Consider the following 22,684-nt stretch of genomic DNA (forward strand, 5'->3'; position numbering starts at 1 on the left):
ATACTTAAATGAAGAAATGGAAATTTCTTTTTGAAGGAAGGCTTTAAGAAAGCTTCCTTCCGCAGAGAAAATAATCAAAAAACAATTCTCAAATACATCAAGAAAAGTAATACTTCGATAAGACGGAAAGAGTACTTACAAAGCAAGGCTACTCAAAACGTATTGTACGTGCTCACATTCATCTGGGAATGATGCACTGGCTGATGTAAAACAGCAAAGTGCAGTCTGAAGAACCTGAAGCTGTGGCAAAGGGACCTGCCATCTTCCAGCATAATCTTCAACCACCTGATAGGGAAGCAATCCAAAAAGTACATTATTACAGAAAATGTTCCCAACATCTCAAGTTTAAAAATTTGGATAAAACTTACTAAATAAATTAAAACCTTAGTTCACCACGAACATAAATGATTTAGGGGGTAAAAAGTTCTATATTGTTTATTTTCATGGTGTACATGTGAAAATAAAATTAACTATTATCTTTGAAAATGTGGAAAATAAACAGAGTATATGAATGACTGTACTGTCCAACCTCCAAAACTTTACCAAACTTTGTAACAAATACCCTTCACCTCCCATATCTAGCTTTTGTCAAAAAACAATTATTAAATATTAAAATAGCTAGACATTAGAATATAGTAATAAAGAAAATTAGAAATGCACATGCATTATTATTGTCATTATTACTTATTAAACTGAACTCTAAGCATTCTGGCAACAAATGAATATTAAAAATATAGTGGCATAATGCTCTGATTATGAAAGTTTAAACTATACCATATATTGGAGAAAAGAGTCCAGAATATAAGCAGTCTTGGCTGTGTCACTTAACTAGTTTTGGTCATCTTCCTTCTCTATGCATTAGCTTCCTCACCATGAAATGGATATAATAATGCTTATCTTGCAGGTTTACCCTGAAACTAACTTGGGATAATTTATGAGAAAACCTTTTAGAACTATCAGTCACTATAAATTACAATCTCTCATATGCAAGACTGCTGTACTAAAACAATGAATTATATTTTAAAAATTTATCACATAAAACAGGTCGGAAAACTACAGCCTGCAGGCCAAATTTGGCCTGCCACCTGTTTTTGTACTACCCACGAGCTAAGAATGGATGTTACATTTTTAAATGGTTGAAAAAATATTATGTGATGTGTGAAAATCATATGAAATTCAAATTTCAATGTCCACAAAGTTTAACTGGAACATAGCCAGGTTCATCCATTTACGTATTATCAATGGCTGCTTTCCTGCTACAATAGCTGAGTAGAGTAGTTTTGACAGAAGTTATACGGCTCATAAAGCCTAAAATATTTAATATCTGTCCCTTTACAGGAAAAGTTTGCCAACTCCTGATTTAAAAGCTGGGAAAACTAGAGCAGAGTACAAAAGCCAAGAACACCCAGAGCTCAAGTACTTTTCACACTAATCACTTCCTGTTGGGAAGACAATTTTCCATGAGTCTCTTGTATTTCTACAGGGTCTCAAAGAGAGGCCTTGTCTGCTTTCATCTTTTCAAAGTTATTTATAGGAAACAGCCTCAAAAAACAGAGAAGGTGTCTCCCTCCAAAGCAGTGAGCCTGTCTATACTGTCCAGTATAATCATGATAAGGTCTCCCTCTGGAGCAATGGTCAGACATATACACTCATAGACCATTATAAAAGATTAGGGTTCCCTAAACTTGGGGTTCCTCCTCTGTGATGAAAACCTACTGTGAGGACAGGATCCACCTGGGCCACTTGCATCACTTTTGTGAAACTTGATGGGCAAGGGGAACCATCGTGAACATGAAGTTTACGCTGCATACTGTGCCATGAGTAATAAAGTCCCCAGGAGTTTCATGTCTTCTGCCAGCATCCATGAAACTGTGACAGGCTAACTTAGATAAAATCTGACACTTCATAGTTCTTTGACAATTCCAAATTACAATACCAGGTAGCTAGCACACGTTTCCAATGTTTCTAACAACATGGGATAAAAAAGAAAGCTAGAGGGTATTATCTCTATGAACTAGTATCCCTTCCAGATCTTACAGTCCTTACTAACTGGAAAGTAAAAGTTACTACTACGACAACCCCAAGCAGGACAGACTTTTCCAAATCATCACAAGTCTGTCTGACCAGCTCTATTGCCTCTTTTTTGGCCACCACAACACCATTCTGGTGCCACATAAAAAATAGGTACCTGACAGTCACATTTTTCCTGTCCTCAGTCCCAAATAGCTTGCCTTAATCCATATCTACTTACAACCTAATTCATTTCCTATTTATAGGCTGAGTTTATCTCCTTAGAAGAGAAGCTTTCTACTTTCTCAGTTTCTATTCTCATAGCTTCCCTCATTCACCAAGATTCAGTTACTAATACCCTTCCTGATCTAGCTGAACCCAAACCTAATACAAGAAAACTCCTTGTGGGCAACATTTCCAATAGGTTTGCCACAATACCCTTGAAGGGACATAAACAAAACTGGTTGAAATTTATGTATCTTCTTACACTGTTTAATGTCATGCCAGACACTGCTAATTCATTATAACATTAACGTAACACTATAACATTCACTAAAACACTATTTCTCTTTTAAATATTTTCCTTAAAATATATAAAACTGTATGTTACATTGCCCTTTTATTTTGAACTTTTTCTCCTCTGTGTAAGTGCTATCATAAGCACTCAGCTAATGAGAGCTGATACCACAACATCATAATCTGAATGTGCTCTGCTAGGCCAGGGTACAGCAAGCAACACATCTTCCATTTTTCTTTTTCTTTTGTATTCTATTAAGTAACAGTCTTAACGACCAGAATAAGGCTAAAGTTTCTGCAAACAAACAAAGGAATAGTATTTACCTGTTTCTTTAAAATCAACTATTACCACAGTTCTAAATTTTTTCAAGAAAATGGTCTAAGAAACAGGGGATCAAGATTAGCAGTTTATTAGGGATTGGTAGAAATCTTTTTTTCATTTTGAAGGGAATAACAGACACCACTGCAACGCAATTTACTGTAATTTACAGAAACTGTACGAATACTGCTGAAAGAAGTTATGACCAAGGCCAAAAGCGTGCGATGACATAAGGGGAGTTGAAGAGAAGGGCAGAGATATTACCAAAGAAAGATTTCTCTTACCAAGGCAAATTATTGTGAGAATGAGCACAGATTCATTCTCTGTCAAAACTATTAAAGCATAGACTTAATGTAAACCTATTAAGGTAAAATTACATTCATGATTTAGGAATAGTAAAAGACATCATCCAAAGTACTAAGGACTGAAACGCGTCCCCCAAAATTCATGTGTTGAAGTCTTAAACCCCAACTGACTGTATTTAGAGATAGGGCTTCTAGGAGGTAATTAAGGTTAAATGACATCATAAGGGAGGGGTCCTAGTCAGATAGGATTGGTGGCTTTGTAAGAAGAGGATACACATACACTGAGGAAAGGCCACGGTCAGGCCACAGAGAGAAAGCAGCTGTCTACAAGCCAGGAAGAGAGTCTTCACCAGAACCAAGCAATACTGGCACCTTGATCTCAGACTTCCAGCCTCCAGAACTGTGAGAAAACAAATGTCTGTTGTTTAAGCTGCCAAGTCTGTGGTATTTTGTTATGGCAGCTGGAGCTAATACACAAATGTATAAAAATAATACAAATGTAGCAGTTTAGGAACCCAAAAAACATCACATGAAGTGATCAACTAAAATATGGTCATCTGTTTCTCAAATGCATTCTACTTTTTTCTAACATAAGAAGGAAACACTAGTTTGTCACTGAGCAAACAATCCTCTTCCTGAATTTCTGGATTTCTAAATCTAGGTAATACTAGACTAGATCATTAACACAGTACCAAGCATGACTTTATTTCTATTAGTTGGTGTTCACATCCTTGTCATTTTCCTCCCTGAAATCTCCCACTGTCTTCAACTTTCATTACTGCAAACACCTCACAGTTCACAGGTGGCAAGCTGTTCACTAATGTTAATTTCATCACTTGTTTACAGTGAATCCATCCACTTTTTAAATCTGATTAACAAACCAGAAGATACATCACAATTATCTTCCATTCTAAGAGCTTCAAAAAATGGCTATAATACATGCCTGTACTAATCTGTTGAACACAGACTAATGCAATCTATGCATTAAAATCTGCTAATTTTCTAAAAACCTAAAATAAACACTGTTAGTCGTTTCCCCATACCCTTCAGTACGATTATGTTATTCATTTGTAATGTAGCTACATATATACACATATTTCTTAGCCAGGTCCACTGAGAGGGGCTAGGAGGGATGAACCTGAGTAGCAATATACACACTTAAGGCCCAAACAGTTTCTAAACACTGTTCTCCAATAAAAGGAACTTGGGCTTTTCAAGCCATCCTCCAGCAGGTCTGTAGCAGGGAAAATATAAGGTAAGACTGGAACACTTTCTGGTGCTAGAAAGTAAAATGCTGGAAAAAATGATGGGCTATAAAAGAACACAGAAGCCAACCAGAAAGAGCTCCTAATGGCTAAAGCTGAAACAATCTGAGCGACAAAATAAATGATGATAGCAGTGGACTTTAATCCATGGAACCAGATAAATATCCATGAGTCCATACTGATTGAAATAAATACTCAAATGAACAAATGCTAGAGATGAGTCAGCTCTTCCTCACAGTAGAATCCCAATTAATAAACACAGAAGGAAAGAGAGAAACAGAGAACCACCATTAGGCAAACATACAATAATAAATGTTACAGATAAGATCCACAGATCAACACTAATATGAGTGGGCAAAAATTTGAGGAGATTCAGGATTTACAATCTCAAAGTATCTCCCCCAAGACATTTATCAACTACAAATAGAAAGATAGTAACTTCAGAGAAGAGAAACCCCACAGACATAAACTTAACCAAGCCATGAAGGTAACTATCACTAGTAAGTAACGAAACATATCATTATCATAAATTTCTTGAGAAGACACACCAAGAAAGACACAATGGCATTTTTGTGGTACTTTTTCCAAAAATACATAAACCTATTCCAATGATGAGAAATCATCAGACAAACCCAAACTGAGGGATACTCTACCAAAAAACCTGATCAGTACTCTTCAAACATGTCAAGGTCATGAAGACAAGAAAAAACTGAAGAACTGTTACAGACTGGATGAGACTAAGAAGAAATAATTAAATACAATGTGAGATTAGAAATAACATCCTGGGACAGGAAAAGAGCATTATTAGCGGAAAAACTGGTAAATTTCTAATAAAGTCTATAATTTAGTGATTATACCAATGTTACTTTCCTGTTGTTAACTGTACTATGTTTTCTTTAAGTATAAAATTCGCTTAATTTGTAAAAGTTTAAAAACAAAACTATTTTGTTCCAACCCTTTTCCTCAAATTTTAATGTTCTCATTTATTTTCCGGAGGCTACTTTATAGGTGTAATTCTACACTTACATTCCCTACTTTGTTACCTAACTACACATCAAGATTTACCTTGCCTATGGGTATTTTTTAGAGTCATATGGAAAAATAAAGCAGGTAGACTGGCAGCACCATGGAAACAGTATAGATTTTGGAATCAGACAGACCTAACTTTGTCATTTATTAGCTGTGTAACCTTAGCAAAGTTATTACACTTCTCAGTATAAGTTTCCTGTAAAACGAATTTAACATCACCTCAATCACAGAGCTATTGAAGTACTAAGTAAGATAATATATTAAAATCCAGGATAATTCCTGGCACATAAGAAATAAGAGCTATTATTACCAGTACACTTTTTTTTAAGAAAACAGTGAGGTTAATCTTACTTTGGTGACTCTTTCATTGCATCAGTATGAACTGGTTAATTATTTGTTTCCAAATGTGATTAATTACAAATTTTACCACTGTTAGCAGGCAAATAGGCCATTCCCAAATAAAGTCTACTCAAAAGCTACTGCTGAGTTTCAACTATTTAGTTCAATACTCGTTGACAAACGAAGCATTCCCTAGATATAGCAAACACAATGCTTCGTGCCTGAACAGATACGAGGATTCATTTTTTCAATTTTTTTTAGTTTTCCATTGAGAATGCAGAAGATAAAGAAAAGCTCTGTTCAAAAAAAGAAAAGTTACTTGTCATTTGACTTTTTCTATCAGGATAATCATATAAAGAAAATCTAAAATTAAAGTCATATATAAAAAAATGCCAGAATGGTTTAGAAATAGATTCTAATAAGCTAAAAGTTGTTTAGAATCTGCAAAGGACATAATCTTTAGTAGCAAGCAACCTAAAATCCACTTCTTTTGGGGGCTCAATAAAGCATATTGTTTGTTTAGCTCACTACTCCTTAAGGTGGTATTTCTGCAACATTAAGGTCTTCAACAGGTGCTGTGAATGCAATGAAAAATGGAGTAAGCATCTCTAATTCTTACTATTCTATACAATCTTACTATTAAAAGAAATCTTCATGATTATCTAGTCGAAGCTACCAACCACAGCAGGAATATCCATTACAATATCACCCCCAGAAGGCTCTCATCTCCTTTATTTTTTCTGAGGAAGATCAGCCCTGAGCTAACATCTGCGCCAATCTCCCTCTATTTTATACGTGAGACACTGCCACAGCATGGCTTGATAGGTGGTGCATAGGTCCGCCCCAAGATCCAAACTGGTGAACCCTGGGCTGCCAAAGCACAGCATGCAAACTTAACCACTACACTACCGGGCCAGCCCACTCATCTGCTTCTTGAGTTTTTTGCATGCATATGATGTGAGGCAGGACAGAGTCCTCCACGCGGCTGCCTGAGTATCTGCTTAAAGACCCAACTTTCTTAAGTAGGTCTAAAGAAGGTAAATAGTAGGCTCATTTAAAGGCTTTAGATAAAGTTTGATCCCTGTCAACTTTTCACTTGATTCTAAACTTACTAGGGAGAGTAATATATTAAACGCTTCCCTTATAAACATTAAAATTGGCACACAGACAAGGGAACCCCAAAAGATATGCACAAGGAAATTCATATGAACATCAAATGAAAATGTGGGGTAAACAAGCTTCTTCGTGTGTCTGCAGCTGATGATATTCACAGATGAGTGCACACATGATAGTGTCGTGACTGGTATGGGCTAAGCAGAACTGTGCATCTGACTTCAACTAAGCATGGCCTGGCCACTGATGGTACTGCAGGTATGGCTGAGGCATTGATTATATTATTTAATTTTTTTAAATTGCTTTTAGTTATACAGGCTTTTTAGACATGAGCAGGTAGAAATTTTTTTGTCCCTTCAGCCTCGTTTCTCAATAAAGACTACAAGCCAGAGAACGAAACTAAAAAGTTGGTTAAGTTCATAAGGGTCTTAGAAGACTAGTATGTGAATGTCTAGCCTTTAAATTGTCAGAATTAGCCCTAGATCAGTTGACCTAATTCTGTCCCTCTCTCTCTTAATTTTGCTCTCAAAGAGCAGCTCTTAGATTCATGTGACTTGTCCAAAAGCTTCTAGAGTCGCTATCTTAATAATGTGGTCTCAAGTAGTTTCTGGGACTGATAAGGACATAAATCTAATCAAAGCTGTAGATGTCAAGATTTTATCTGAGTTCAACAAAGATGGCTGATGGATTTTATCCAGTGAACAGTTAAAGGGCCAGGTTCCTTATTACATAGGGCATAAATCACTTTCTTAGGCTGAGGCAGAAGAAAAACTCAATGGAATTATTACAAATCCAAAAGCCAAAAGGGAAATTTAAAAGGCCTCTGTGTCAAACACTAGCTTTAAGTACCTGTTTGCTCAGTCTCAAGAACTAAATTTGTTTAAAAAAAGATGACACACATAATAACAGGGGCAGACTTGAAAAAAATTTAAAAAGTAAAAGGTCATGTTGATTAAGATGGAAGAAGAGAGGGACTTCTTTAAGAATAAGTCCACTCTTAAAAGTTAGACTAGACGGATATGAAAAAAGGAAAAGGAAATACATACACCAGAACCATGTGTTCTTAAAGACAGAATTAGGAGGAAAAGTATTTTAGTTGTTCTTCCTTAGGAAGGAAGGGTTACTGGTTCCAAAGGGCTCTAACAGAGGGACAGAGGGTAACCGCAGGGTAGAAATCTCAGAGTGAACCAGACTAGAAATCCACCTGTGACAAGATGCTCCTTTAGAGACACAGATGAAGTCCACAGTAAGAGCAAGTGAAAAGACATACCCTGAAGACTAAGACTGCTATAGAAGGTAACATAAAATCTGTACAGATCTAAAAGATTAAAAAAGCTGGGAGACTACCTTAAAACACCTGAAGCATTTCAGGTGTATTTCAAACTACTAGTTATTACAGATTGCAATGTATGGTATGGCATGGTACTGCAAAGGAAAGTGACCCAGGAACTCAAAGTTAGGCCTCAAGGAGTGAATAAGGAAAAGTGACACTGAAAAACAACAAAATAAGAGGTCAGTTGTAGGTTTGATGTTGAGCTGGTTAGATTTTCTTATGTCAGGGAGATGAGAGTGGACAAAATCTGTTTGATTTGATGAATGCTTTTTGATGAACCCAGAATTCCTTGACTTTTACCTCTGACATGGGAAATCTTACAAGAGATCATGAAGAACATGAAGGTCTGTGCCCAAAAGCAGAGAAAGGAGAAGGAAGACAGGAGGGGCCAACTTAATAACAGCCCACAATGTAAACAAAAATAAAAACCAGCTATGTTTATCTGAAACAGCACATCCTACACTGCTGAAAGTGACAAAAATGAACGTTTGCACTGCCAATGAAGTCAAGCAAATTAGGCACGGCTAGAATAGCTAAAAGCAAAGAAAAGGTCCAGAGGAGCAAGTGTCAGAAGAAATACTGTCTTCACTGGGCTCCTCTGAGCACACATGCCAGAATCATCAAAAGCAGGTCATTGTAGGTACCTGTTTACAGTTATTAGCAGAATAATACAAACATGGGGCCAACAGGAATGCTTCTATGATTTTAATTCAGTGGGACCAAGAATTCCAGGGGCAGTGGCAACAGCCAAGGTAGCACAGGACTAAAAATGTTTTGGCACAAGGTTGAAGACGGAGAAATCCAGAGACAAGGGCTGAACTCCGGGGCTGTGGAGAGTGCAAGGCTGGAGTCTTATGCAGAGTGTTCGGGTTAAGTGCTCCCACCCCTCAAAATAATATGTTAAACATACAGTGGCACAATTAACCAACTGATGAATTCCCCAATAAAATTTAAGTACAAGTTATAGACTCTGGCAATGGGCACAACTGACTGATACCCTGGTGACGTTGAAACCAAAACTAACTGCGACTCTGTGTTCTGCAGACCCATCTTTCCTCTGATATCACTAAATCCTACTGGCAAAAGTAATGTGAGTCAACTGTACCATATACTACACTCAAGGAATTGCTGGTGTTTCTAAATTTAATGGGAGTTGGGCTGGTGGAGTAACAAACATTTGCTCTACTGCTCTTCTGGATTCTTGAAAAAGACCCAAAAGAGACTGGGGTTAAGTAACTCATTTAGAGGTGAGAAGGAAGCCACTCTCAGTTGGAGGAAGACAACCCAAGCTACAAGTCCTGAAAATTCCCCAGCTCTAACGACAGAGGCACACTGAGACCCACTGGCTCTGATTAACCAATTTTCTGGGAAGGGAGGAATTCGGGATCTTAACCTCTGTGAACTCTAGACTAATTTCTCTTTGTGAACTTGATAATGAGAGACAACTCATTTGATCAAATTGGACACATTATTACTTTTGTTGACATTTGGTCCCCTGTCCCCAAATTAAAACCTGAAAGGAAATTTTAAATTTAAAACCATCATAGGTAAATTAACTCTCAAACACAGAAGCATCCTCCCTTAAAAAGAAGTCTTATATTTTAAGTACTGAAGAATTGCTAAAAAGGGAAAAGAAATTATGGGTTCTCTATTTCAACAAATTTTATCATCAGTTACTTGAAAATGCATTGTTCTTAAATGAGGATGAGTATCCTCAAGATTAATAAAAATGTCCACTGTGGCTAATGATTAATAATTTCTGTTCTTTTTTTTAGAATCCACTAACTCTTCATACTTAATAGACAAAATTCTACTGTTAATTTAGATCCCCTAACTGTTCCTTCTACCTTTTACTGTTAATATTACCACCATATTCCCAGACATCTGGACTACACCCCAACGCCATTTCATAAAATTCTTTGGGCCTTGTCTCTAGACAAGATCTGTCAACCAGATACTACATAATTTATTTCCATATTTCTTTAAACTGTTCCTGTCTCTACATTTTCATTGCCACTACCCAGCCAGGCCCTCAATTACTCCTTTTCTGAAATACTCCAATAGTTTCCTTTTTATGTCTAGGCTTTCATTCTTTACCTCCTCTAATCTATCTTAAAGCAATTATTTTAAGAGTAATTAATAACAGCACTTCTTTGCCCTTAAACATACAAATCCTCCTACGAAATTCAAATTCCTAAGTCAGGCTCTGGACCAATCCATTTTTCCAATCGTAATACCTACCAATACTTTTCTGAGTATATGTTCTAGTTCAGTGGTTCTCAAACTTTAGTAGGAGAATCACCCGGAAGGCTTGTGAAAAATACACATTGCTAGGCCCCAGCCCCAGTTTCAGATTCTGTAGGTCTAGTGTGGGGCCAAAAATATGCATTGCTAATAGCGTTCAGGTGAGTTCGGGGGAATCCCTTTTAAGAAGCACAGCTCGAGTAATTAACTACTCCCATTCATAAATACACCTTGCCATCTACCTTTTCACAAATTATCTGCTCCACTAATATCCTCCTACCCATATCACTTCCTTTTTCATGCCTATATTTTAATACTAACAATTTTTTAATACTCAATTCAAACATCTCATCCATTAAAACCTTCCCAAATTCTGTTAGGAGTAGTCTCTTCAGGTGAACTTGCAGAGGACTTACAATACATCACATTAGTGGCACTGATCACCATTTCCCTGTTTTAGAGTTTATTTGTATTTACCCGTTCATTTATTCAGATCTTAATGAGTGCTTACTATGTACCAAGTACCCTATTGCTTTTATTTTTAGTGGGAGGAAAACAGGTAAACAAATATAAATTAAATGGTGTTAAGTACCCTGGAAAACAATAAAACACAAGGTAAAGGGAAAAGGGAACACTGGAGGCGGGATGCTACTTTACACTTTATCTGAGGTGCTCAGGGAAGGCCTCTCTCTCTGATAAAAGGATATTTGAGCAGAGTCCTGGAGCGAACCACAGAGATATCCAAATGAAAACTGTTTCTGGCAGACAAAAACAAAAGCCCAGTGCAAAGGCCAAGGGGCAGGAGAGTACTTATTCAAGGTGCAGGAAGGGCAGAAACGCTGGGATAGGTGCAGGTAAGTAGTGGAGGCAAAGAGTAAAGGAGCCAAGTCAAAGAGCTGGACAGGGCAGGTTCAGGAAGCCTGCAGTCCACTGTAAGGATTCTGGCTTTGACTGTGAGATGGAGAAAGCATGGAACATTTAGGAGAGATCTCACTCATGTCTTTAAAAGGATCACTTCGGGAGTGTGGAGAATAAAATGAGAAAAACTGGAAGCAGGGAGATAAAATAATCCAGGGGAAAGATGACTGTGGTCTGGATCAAGGTCCTAAGAGCCGACTCAGTAGTCAGATATGCCTTTTCTCCCCTACTAGAAGATTCAGCTCCCTGAGGGCAGGAGTTGTGACTTTTTCCTCCTTAAATGCCCTATAATCACTAGGATGAAGTTTTTCACATAGTACAAGTCTTTCTTTCAGGAGTACGTTCTAGATACTTTATGTGTCTAGATCTACGACTGAAATAATTCAATTGACTGAGATTTAAAAAAAGCAAGTTATATACTATCAGACACATATGCAGCATTTTATGAGCACCTATAAAATTATGAGTACTCAATAGTTGCTGAAGTTAATTTCAAAACATAAAACAGAGGACAAAGAATCTTAAGAGTTAAAGGACAAAATGGCTTCAGTTAACATATAAAGTTTTTAGGAAACTATAAGTAGAATAATTTCTTATCTTTTTCATAAAATCAAGAGTTAAGAAGGGGCTCATGATAAGAATTAAGTGCCAAGGCGGCAACTAAAAATTGCATACCACTCTTAACTTTATCAACACAGGATGACGGGTAGGAAATCAATAAGAAAGGATGAATGAGTTTCAAGATTCTCGCAACTCAGTTCTACCTAATTTTTAAAAAACTTCCTCCCCTCTTGATTATAAGTTATGTATACCCACTGTAGTAAATTTGAGTAATATATTAAAAAAATCATCCATCGTTGTACTGCCCACATACAACCACTATTAACATCTCAGTATATTTCCCTTTTCTAGCTGTGTGACTTGAGGGTAGTTGCTTAGCCTCTCTGAGTCTCAGCTGCATCATTCATAAAATGGCGATAAAAATAGTACCTATCTTACATGGTAGCTGCAAAAAATAAACGAGAATGTAGGACATGGGCTGACACACTTTTTCTTAAAGAGCCAATAAGCAGCTTATGGGCCATATATTCCCCACCCCAACTACTCAACCCTGCTGCTGGATCATGAAAGCAGCCATAGAAAATGTAGAAATGAATGGACATACTCCAATAAAGTTTTATTTGTAAGAACAGGCAGTGCTGCTTGTGTCACAATGAATTACAGCAAAGGTTCATAAGGTTCGGGAGTGTCTGGATTGTTGTTGGGTTATGTGTGTTTAGCAAGTTTTGAAATTCTTAAGAGAAGCTGATAAGAACAAAAAACAAAAAAACCTTAAACCTGCTCACCAAGAAAATGCAAATACAACTTTTTGCAAATAATTTCAGAGAGTTAACAGACTTCCTGAAGAACATGAATGGACCCTACAGATTATCGTCAAGAAATCCTGTTTCTAGTGAAGCAGCTCATTTGATTTTTCTTTACAGCACTTCCCCCTCTAAAATCCACATGTGAATACAGTGGGAACGGACCAGTCTCTCTTCAATTGCGTCATCCTGCTACAAACAAACTTTTCTACGTAATTTTTTTATCATAATATTGTATTTTCCTAGGTCACTGCATAGTCAGTGAAAACATCATTTTCTAAGGCTAAATAATACTTCAGCTTACGAGGGTTGAAAAGTTTTCAACTATTTTAGATGTTCTGCTTGCTTTTCCATTTTCAATTCATTCCTTTCATTAATTATAATTAATGCTATGATGAATACCTTTATGTCCAAATTTATATTTCCTCAGAAGTTAATGCTATAAGGAAAATCACTAAGTCAAAAGAGGTACAAATTGTTTTTAACATTTCTAGTATGGTTTGATGAATTACGGTCCAGAAAGGTTGCGGTGATTTTTACTCCCCCCAGCTGAAAATGAGATATCCATTTCACTGCACCTTCATGAACACAGAATATAAATTTTAGACTTTACTAATGAGTTCTATAACCCAAGAGATATTTGATTTTTTTTTATTGAGGTCACACTGGCTTATAACACTTTGTAAATTTCAGGTGTACATTACTATATTTCAGGTTCTGTACAGACCACATTATGTTCACTGTCCATAGTCTAGGTTTTATCTGTCATCATACATCTGTGGCCCTTTATCCCTTTCGCTCCTCCCACTCGCTTCTCCTCTGGTAACCACTAATCTGTTAACCTGAGAAATCTCTGGCAAGAATTTTCAAAGCATGGTAAAAGGATAGATAACAAAGTCTAAAAATGCACATCTACTGTACTCTGGATTAGTAAGATTTCTGGATATTCAAGGTTAAATTTAAAAAATATGGAGAGACATCTTTAAAATTTAATCATTTAAGATAAACATCTAAAACATATTCTACACCTTCTTGCCTTCAAAACACAATAACCTAATGTCTACTGGTTTGTAATCATCATAACTCTTGCATCTTAAGAATAACCACGACACTGAGCCACTGCTTGTGAAAGAAGTATATCCCATCCAGGTGGGTTGGAGGAAAAAATAAAAGGGTTGAGGACCACTTCCTTCAGGGAACTTCTGATAGCTTAAATTCTATTTTTTTCTTTTACATCTATGAACATCTTTAACTTCTGCTGCCTTAAGTCTTTTTTAATCACTACTTCTACTCAGTCAATAACTTCTTTAGTATACTACAGTATATATCAAATACATATGCACAGATGCTATAATAGATACCCAATGCATATTCTTAGATACAATAAAATATATGTATATATCGGAATGGCTAAGTACACATGCTACCATCAGTCAGACTGGCCAGACAGTCCAATCCAACTATCACATAGTAGCCACACTGACTTAACCAAGCCATTTAATCTCTCTCGGTCTTAGTTTTCTGATCTGTAAAAGAAGAATAATGGTACATACCCTGTAGGGTAGTGGATTAAATGAGATAAAATAGGTAAAGGATTTATCACAGTACCGGATACATGAAAAACACTCAAAATTAGTTATATACAGAGCATTCCAATAAAATAAGTAAACCTTCCAAATATTAAAAATCTAACATACACATATGAAATCATTCATTGGCAACAGTGATTAGTGAGTATTTAGAACATTTCAACTTTAAGGTAACCAAAAAAGACACTGGTTAACTTTAGTAAGCTCTAGTTATAGAAACGTATATTGATAAACTAGGTACATATTTTATTGGGACATTATACATACCCACAAATATACGTATACATTTTCATGGTACACAGAACAATGCTGTGCACCTACCTATTAATAAACCACTTCTCTTCCTTCTCTATCTGTTCTCCTTTCACTTCTCTGTAGTATGTTTTACCACAAATGGAGTCAGAAAATCAGCCTGTCCCCTTCTTTCTCAAAGTCAGCTAACTGATCGATCAATTACAGTGTGTCACTTGACCCTGAATGCATATAACTAATCATGTTCCCCACACCTTCACCCACACAGTCACGCTGCTGGACCAAAGCACAGTCCAGGAGTCACTCCACCTTCAGAATCAGCACACTCAAACGTTTCTGCAGGCCACTTCCATCTGCCCCTCTAAGCAGCTCCATCTTAGACCTCCATGCCCCTCAGATCTCCACCTACTCCCCTGCACTCTCAACAGATGAACTCCCCTCCCACCCCAAAGCTCCTACAGAAAGCAGTCCCTCCATCCGTGCTTTGAATCTTGCCCTTCCTTCGCTTTTCGGAATCTTATTTATAAATTATTCTTTCTTTCTTTCATAGATTTACCGCTTCCTTTCAAATGAATCATTCTCATTAGATTTTAACATGCCAAATTCTCACCTATTTAAAACAAAATCCTCGCCTTCAATCCACAACCTCCCCAGCTTCCACCCATCTTTCCTCCTCCTTTATAAGTCATCTATACTTACTGTCTCTATTTCTCTGGCTCCCACTCCTCAAAGTTCTCCAGTGTGACTCCTGCTCCCATCACTACGCCAAAACAGCCCTGCATGTTAATTCAGTGGTTGAATCTCAACAGCTTTTGATGCCAGGAACCATCCACTCCATCCGGAAACAGTCTTCCCTTGTCTTCTGTGACACTCAGATCCTTGATTTTCTCCAACCTCTTTAGTTAATCCTTCTCAGACTTCATTTAAAGACTCAACCTTACCTCCCAGGTCATTTAACTGTGGAGTTCCTGAAGCTTCACTTCTAAGTCCTCTTCTTTTCCCACTCTATATTATCTCCTATGTGAGCTCCTTCACACACGGCTTCACATACCATCGACACAGCCATGACGACCAGACCTCACCTCTGAGCTCTGGCTCACCTCCAGCTATCTTTAAGATCTCTCCTTGGGTGAGCAAAGGCACCTTAAATTCAACATGTTCAAACTAAACCAAAGAATCTCAGCAGAGCTCAACGTGCCCAAGAATCCAAAAACAGGGGGACCTCATATCAGCCCCATTTTATAGTGTTATTCACCTTTTCTTCACAGAACTTATCAAGGTTCTGACTATACACAAAACAGGGACAGTCCCTGTCTGCTTGCCACTGTCTGCCAAGCGCTTTACAGGACAACAAGCTTCAACCCTGACAGCAACGACTCTTTTCTCCTGGTAAGATGGAGTCAGCCAGCTATCTTCACATTCACTGCTGCTTTAAAGAGCTGAGGGTACTGAGTGTTGGTACAGTGTCAATGCACTGGACTGTAAGGTCTTATGTAATACCATGCAGCTCGGCCTCCTCTCCTATTCAGTGTGCCACCAGTGTTCCACTATGGCTCTCACCAGGTGGAACTGACTGGGTGTCATCCCAGAGAGAAGATCCACATTGAATAGTGGCTGCTCAAACCACAAACTGACCTGCCAGAGAAAGAGGGAGCTAAGAAATCAATGTGGTAACAATAACACGAAAACTGAAGGTTACACCTAGTATTAGATTGACTAGAAATTACAAAACTTAAAAATACTCTCCAATTTAGATTAGGTACTACTGTAATTGATTTACAACATAACTAGAACTAATATTTGACTAGATAAGTTACTTTAGATTTTAAATGGCCTAATATCCTTACCATTACATATTAATGTACATTTAAAAAGGCATATCAATTGATCATATTTTACTGATCATATTTCACTTTTTCAAATACCTCACCAGACACATATTTTACCATAACTTTCTTAAATTTAATTTGAAGTTCTCTTTTTTGCTTTTGTTTGTAGTTGTTAAGGTGTAGTTTAGCACACTTTTGCAGGAAAATTGAAAAGACCCCGTGCCAACAACAACAGTACAACTGGTGCCTTACTTCTGTTTGGCAGACCTACAAAATTATGGTATCATTAAAAAACTTAAAAGCAATGAACTTCATTTAAAAATAGTTTCTCCCATCAATTTATCTACATAATTAAAACTGAGATAGATATTTTTTAAACCAATGTGATGGGTGGTTATTAGAAAGCAATAACAGACATATATCTAATGTAAGACTGTGTACAAACAAGTTATGTAAGTTTAGGATCTCACTGGTTAACCTAAAATGACCTTCATAAGCTCACTTAACAAATTCTTTTTTCCCCCCAAAAAAACCATTTCACATACTTTTGAGAAGGAAGGAGTTAAATTTCATCATACTCAAAATAATCTTGGATTTTCTCACAGAAAAGCAATCTGTGAGGAAGGAAGAGAAAAAAATAAAATGTATTTCTTATACTTTATTTTTCTTCTGATTATAAAGGTAGTAGGTTTAATCAAGAAAATATAAAAAAATAAATAAATGTAAAGAAAAAAATAAAATTCAGCTACAAACATATCACTAAGAAGTAAACCACTGTTAACAATTTGGTATATTTCTTTTCAGTCTTTTTCATCACAAAAGTGAAACCACCTGTCTCCTGTGTCTTTTCAGTAGTTATTATACCATGAACAGTTTCCCATGTGAATAAATCTTTAAAAACAACAGAGGATTCCATTATATGTAACTACTCCCCTAACTCTAGTCATTCAGGTTATTTTTAATGATTTGCTATTACAAATAATGTCATTATGAACAATCACTACAATTCAATTCTGAAAGTCAACCTAAAAAAGTATCAAACAACAACAACAACAAAGCATTTAGCTCCTCAAATACAGCTATCAAAATCCAGGGTTCATTTTGTTTTGTTTTTCCTAACTATAATAAATAAAATGTCTTTCCATGGAATTCACCTTTTATGAACACTGGAAATGTCCCAAATGTGTCAAAGTTTGAAAACCATCTTAAAAAAGGTAACATCTCAATTTGCAATTTAGTGATAAAAATAATTTTGCCAAAAGGAAGACATGACTTCAGGGGATGAAATTACTTCTAGTTCTGACTATGTGCCACAGAGCAGATCAGGAAGCAGGCTGCTCTTTTTCAAAAGTCAATAAATCACTTGAATTATCTTCAACACCTTCCTTTTCATCATCTTTCGTACCTATTATTCTTTATGGAGGTGAGCAACTAATTTGAGACTTCTAGTTAAATACCGCAGATTGAACACACATTTACTTCTGCTCCCACTTGAAAACTTGCCTAAAAAAAACCAGTAAAAATATTTTTATTCTAAAAGACCTAAACCGACAAGGAAGAAAACAATGAAAACAGAGAGATGACAACATTTGGACAGCTATTATTTAGAAAGGAGAGAACAAGCTGATTTGTGCTGAAGAACCCCAGAAAACCTCAGGAATCTGAAAGGCCACACACCTCTAAAAGAGGAGAGAGAAGTATGGTCAAAAACAGAAAGATGGGAACTCCTAACCCTCTGGAGGGACTCAGAAGTAAAGGGGCAGGAGAGCAAGGGGTCAGAGGGAAGGGAGGGGCTGAGAGAGAACACAGGTAAGATCAAAGTGTATGGTGAGACAGGAAGGTGGTCCCAATCTCCTCTGTCAACCAGGCTAACTGAGCATGCCTACAGTTAGGGGAAAAAACTACTGATAAACATGGAGGGAAACATCACAAGAGCTAACAGAGCTGCAAGTGCCTGCCTCTGGGAATACATGGGGAAGGAAAGGGACAGAGCATGACCACTGTTTTTTATTACAAGCTGTTGGGGAAAAAGACCCAAAACTGGTTGCCTCTACAATATCCATTCTTGTTGTCTTCCCTCCTTACTAACAGAATCACACACGTGTTTACTAAGGAAAAAAAAAATACAAAAAAAATTTCCTAACATACTTTTCAGATGGGGATAGCTAACAAGATGGAAGTAGAAGTTACTGAGTAGGATTTAGGGCAAGATGTTTTTGGCTTACCCCAGAGACACACTGTTCCTGCTACTTAGAACTCAGATGTGATGCCTGGAACTCTAGCAACTATCTTGGATTATGAGGCAAACTTGAGATGAGAAAACAAGGATGACTGATAAGAAAGAGCAAATGATGGTACAATAATGATAAAGCCACCATATCATCCCTACACTGTCCATTCAACAGTTCTCACATGAAAAATAAATATGTACTACTGTTTAAGCTATTTAAGTCAGGTCTCATTATTAACAGCAAAACTAAATCCCTGATATTTAAGTCTTCTATGACTTTTTAAACTAAGTACATATAAAACATTTATAAAAATCAAAAGTAAATCAGGGACTGGCCCAGTGGCGTAGTGGTTAAGTTTGCGTGCTATGCTTCGGCAGCCCAGGGTTCGCAGGTTCAGATCCGAAGCACAGACCTACACACCACTCATCAAGCCACACTGTGGCGGCATCCCACATAAAATAGAGGAAGATTGGCACAGATGTTAGCTCAGGGGCAATCTTCCTCACCAAAAAAAAAAAAAAAAGTAAATTAAAAAATAATTCCAAATAATAGCAAGAATTGGTAAAAATGTATTATTATACTCTAAGAAACTACTCAAAGAACTATAAATGTTATGTAAACTCTACGCCAAGACTAAGAGATAAACATCGTATTTTCTGAAAACAAAGTTTAGTTTCTCTAAATAAGAGACATTAGCATGTATTCTATAAAACCATGAGGGAAACCCTTTTTTCTGTCAGACTGTCTCTTAGGCACCTATTAAAGTGTCTGGTACATAGAAGTTGCTTAAAATTATTTCAGGATCATTAAATACTTGTTTCCATTTATAACATTACAGACATAAAGTATCCACTAAGAATTCCAAAATAAAGTTTCTCAACCTCAGCACTATGTACTGATATTGTAGATCAGATAATTCTTTGTTGTTGGTGGTGTGCTGTGCATTGTATGATGTTCAACAGCATCCCTGGCCTCTGCCCAGAAGATGCCAGTAGCAACCCCCAATTAAGTCAATCAAAATATCTCCAGACATTGCCAAATGTCCCCTGCGGGAAACAAACTCTCTGAGAAAATGTAATTGTTTTTGCAAATAATTTAATGTTTCATCAGGAGCATTCGGCTTTTCTAGTTAAACAAGAGAATTTCAGAACTGTAACATTTCTAAATTTTCTCTGAAGTTTATTGTGGGATACAAACTGTAAGTGACCTACAGATTAGATTATCACTAATGTCCCTCTTAAGCCTTCAGAGGACTTCTAATGAGGTAAACATTAATAGCCTCTTTCAATTTAAGCCCTTCCATGTGCTAGGTAGAGTACTGAGCACTTCATGTTCATTCTCTCATTTTATACTCACGACGTCCTCATGGGACGGCTATTAACCCCATTGTAGTAAGAAATAATTTTAAAGTCTCTTTTAATCAACACATCAAAGTGTTTCCAGAAATACTTATTTATCATTCACTATATTCATTCTGGCACTAAACAAGAAGAAAATACCTTAACTTGCTTAGCTTACAATTAATTTATGATCAAAACATTTCAATATATCTAGCAACAAAATAATTGAATTACTAAAACCTTCAGGAACTAGGGAAATGTTCACAGCACCTAACAAGTCAGAGAAAGAACTATTATTTGATTGTTTCCTGAAACATTTTTTACACTGTGGCGTAATGAAAGAGTACTTTCTAAATTTTTCATCCATGATTCCCTGAGTACTTCCAGTAACTTTTTTTTCCCCTTTGCCCAACTTGCCAAAAAAATTCACTTTATAATTATTTGAGGATTTATTGTCATTTCAATGTGCCTTTCAGCAGAAATTGAAAGCTGGGTTCCAACCCCAGCTTGTCCATTTGCAGGAACTGAAGACAAGTTAACCTATTAAGGCCTCAATTTCAACTATGCAACCTGCATAATAAGGTATATATGAAGGCCTTAAGAGTTAGTAGGCCCTCAACAAAAACTACTTTCCCCTTCCTTTCATCCTCAAAGCAAATTAAGTATCAGTTAAGGGCCAATTCCATTTCAGCATTTGTTTCGAGTCCACTAGCGACAGCCAAGGAAGGATGTGATCGGGCAGTCTGTCCAACATTACACATGGAACCACTTGGAAATCAACAACACTTTCAATCTCCCAAATCCATCGTCTCACACATCAGCTGAAGCCTAGGGACAATCCTGTACTCCCTAAGTTGAAGATTTTATCATTACTGGTACTGTTTCTCAAATAGAAAAGCATACCATCAAATGCACTGAGTGCATGCATAATTTAGCACATATTTATCTATTGTCTTCTGTTTTACTTTTCTTTGTGGTAAGACACAAGAACTTCTCTTGCAAAGAAGTGTTCCTTCCTCTCTCCCTTCACCCACACAACCAACTGCCAAGAAATTTTGATTCATATTTCTCTCTAAAAGGAGGAAGATAAATTGGAGCCTTTCTTCTCAATGCCACAAGGCTGTGCGTATAATTCATGTATTTAGTTAACTGTCAGCCATCCAAGTGCATATTACACATTTTATGGATTACTCACAATTAAGTCATTTACTAATGAATGAAAGTTACTTAATTTTACCCTTGGTAAATATTAGGAAACCAAATGTTCAAAAAGAAACAATCACTGGGAATTAGATTATATAATCCACTGCTTCCCTTAAAGGCAAATAAAACAGAACTATTACCCTAGAATTCTATTAATCAATGGATAAAATTCAACTTAATACAAGTAATATTTTATTCCAGCTTAAAGTTTTAACACAAAATAGGACTTCACAAAGCTCACCCACAAGGTGGAACGAGGACACGATCTCTAAGACCAGATCTACTGGTAAGCTAGAGTATTACAAAGTATGTAATGAGGCTTCAGGTAAAAGCTGGTAACGTGAAAGTACGTCAGCATAACACTCATCATTTACCAAGATAAAATAAAAGTTCACTAAGTTCTTCCAGTTTAGTCTTATTTCCTTGAATATTTAGGAGGTAGTGGAGTTTTACAAAATAGTCAACTTCATTTGTTCTCAATTTACTGTCACTCTTCAGATACTGTACTTCATAGGCTAAATTTACTCATTTGTTCTTAAAATTGATTTCAAGAAACAGAATAAGAATACTTAAAAGTCCTCCAAAAATATCCTGGTCCTCAAATAAAATTTCAAATTCTGTAGCAATTAAGGGTTATCTGATAAAGTAAATTAACAAGCCTATCATTTATATTAATGATATAAAAAGCAAAACATAGAAAGAAATAAAAAGCCTTTCTGCCTGTGAATATATTTAAAAGATCAACTGAAACCTAATTTTCAAAAACTTAAGTTTCCGATAGATACAAAGTCTGCCCATAATATGGTTTCTAGGTGTAAAATGTCGTCAGAAAACAAGCACTGTAAAGACCCCGAACCTCTAAATCCAGTGAATGCCAACACCAAAAAGAAAGCAAACACGTGGTCAAGAAAGTCACTAAAGAGAGAGCGATGCTAAAGAAAACTGACATACCCTTTATACCAAGACAATTTCCACCTTCAAACCAACTTATCTATTGAGAGGGGAGTTTGAAATCAAGACAACTCAAACTAAAGCACTAAAAACTTACCTGAAAATGTCAACTCCATCCTTTTTCTTTCAATGCTTGGAAAGGCATAAAATCAAATTTCAGCAAACATGATGACCATTTCTTGTTAACTTTATTTTCTACTTGTTACCAGAATGAAATTAATAGCTAACTTTAACTAAATATTTAAAGGATCCAAACTCTTTACATATTCACTCATTTAATTACTATCCTTATTTGACAGAAGAGGAAACTAAGGCACAGAGAAGTAACTTGTCCAAGGTAACACAGCTAAGAAGTGGTGGAGCCATGATTTGAATCCTATACATCCAAGATAAATTTAAAAACAGGAATGAGGTAGAAAAGGTGTAATTAAAATTTATTCCAAAACAGTTTGCAAAATAAGAGTGTGGTAAGAGAGAACAAAAACATGAAAACTATAAATATATGTAGATATAAATGTAAATTACACATATCTC

At 36.5% G+C, this 22,684-nt stretch overlaps 1 protein-coding gene across 4 annotated transcripts in view; it reads right to left on the reverse strand.

Annotated features, from left to right (window-relative positions):
* The window catches only part of ZNF654 (zinc finger protein 654), an 85,310-nt gene that overhangs the window by 60,211 nt on the left and 2,415 nt on the right, over window positions 1-22,684 (reverse strand). For 2 of the 4 annotated variants that reach the window (XM_044749940.2, XM_044749939.2), the window contains exon 2: window positions 140-285. The exons of the other annotated variants lie outside the window; for them this stretch is intronic. In XM_044749940.2, coding sequence (XP_044605875.2) covers window positions 140-285 — 146 coding nt within the window. The remainder of the gene's footprint in view (window positions 1-139; window positions 286-22,684) is intronic. 4 annotated transcript variants of the gene reach the window in all.

Source organism: Equus asinus, chromosome 18, assembly GCF_041296235.1.
Source record: "Equus asinus isolate D_3611 breed Donkey chromosome 18, EquAss-T2T_v2, whole genome shotgun sequence".
Lineage (NCBI taxonomy): Eukaryota > Metazoa > Chordata > Mammalia > Perissodactyla > Equidae > Equus > Equus asinus.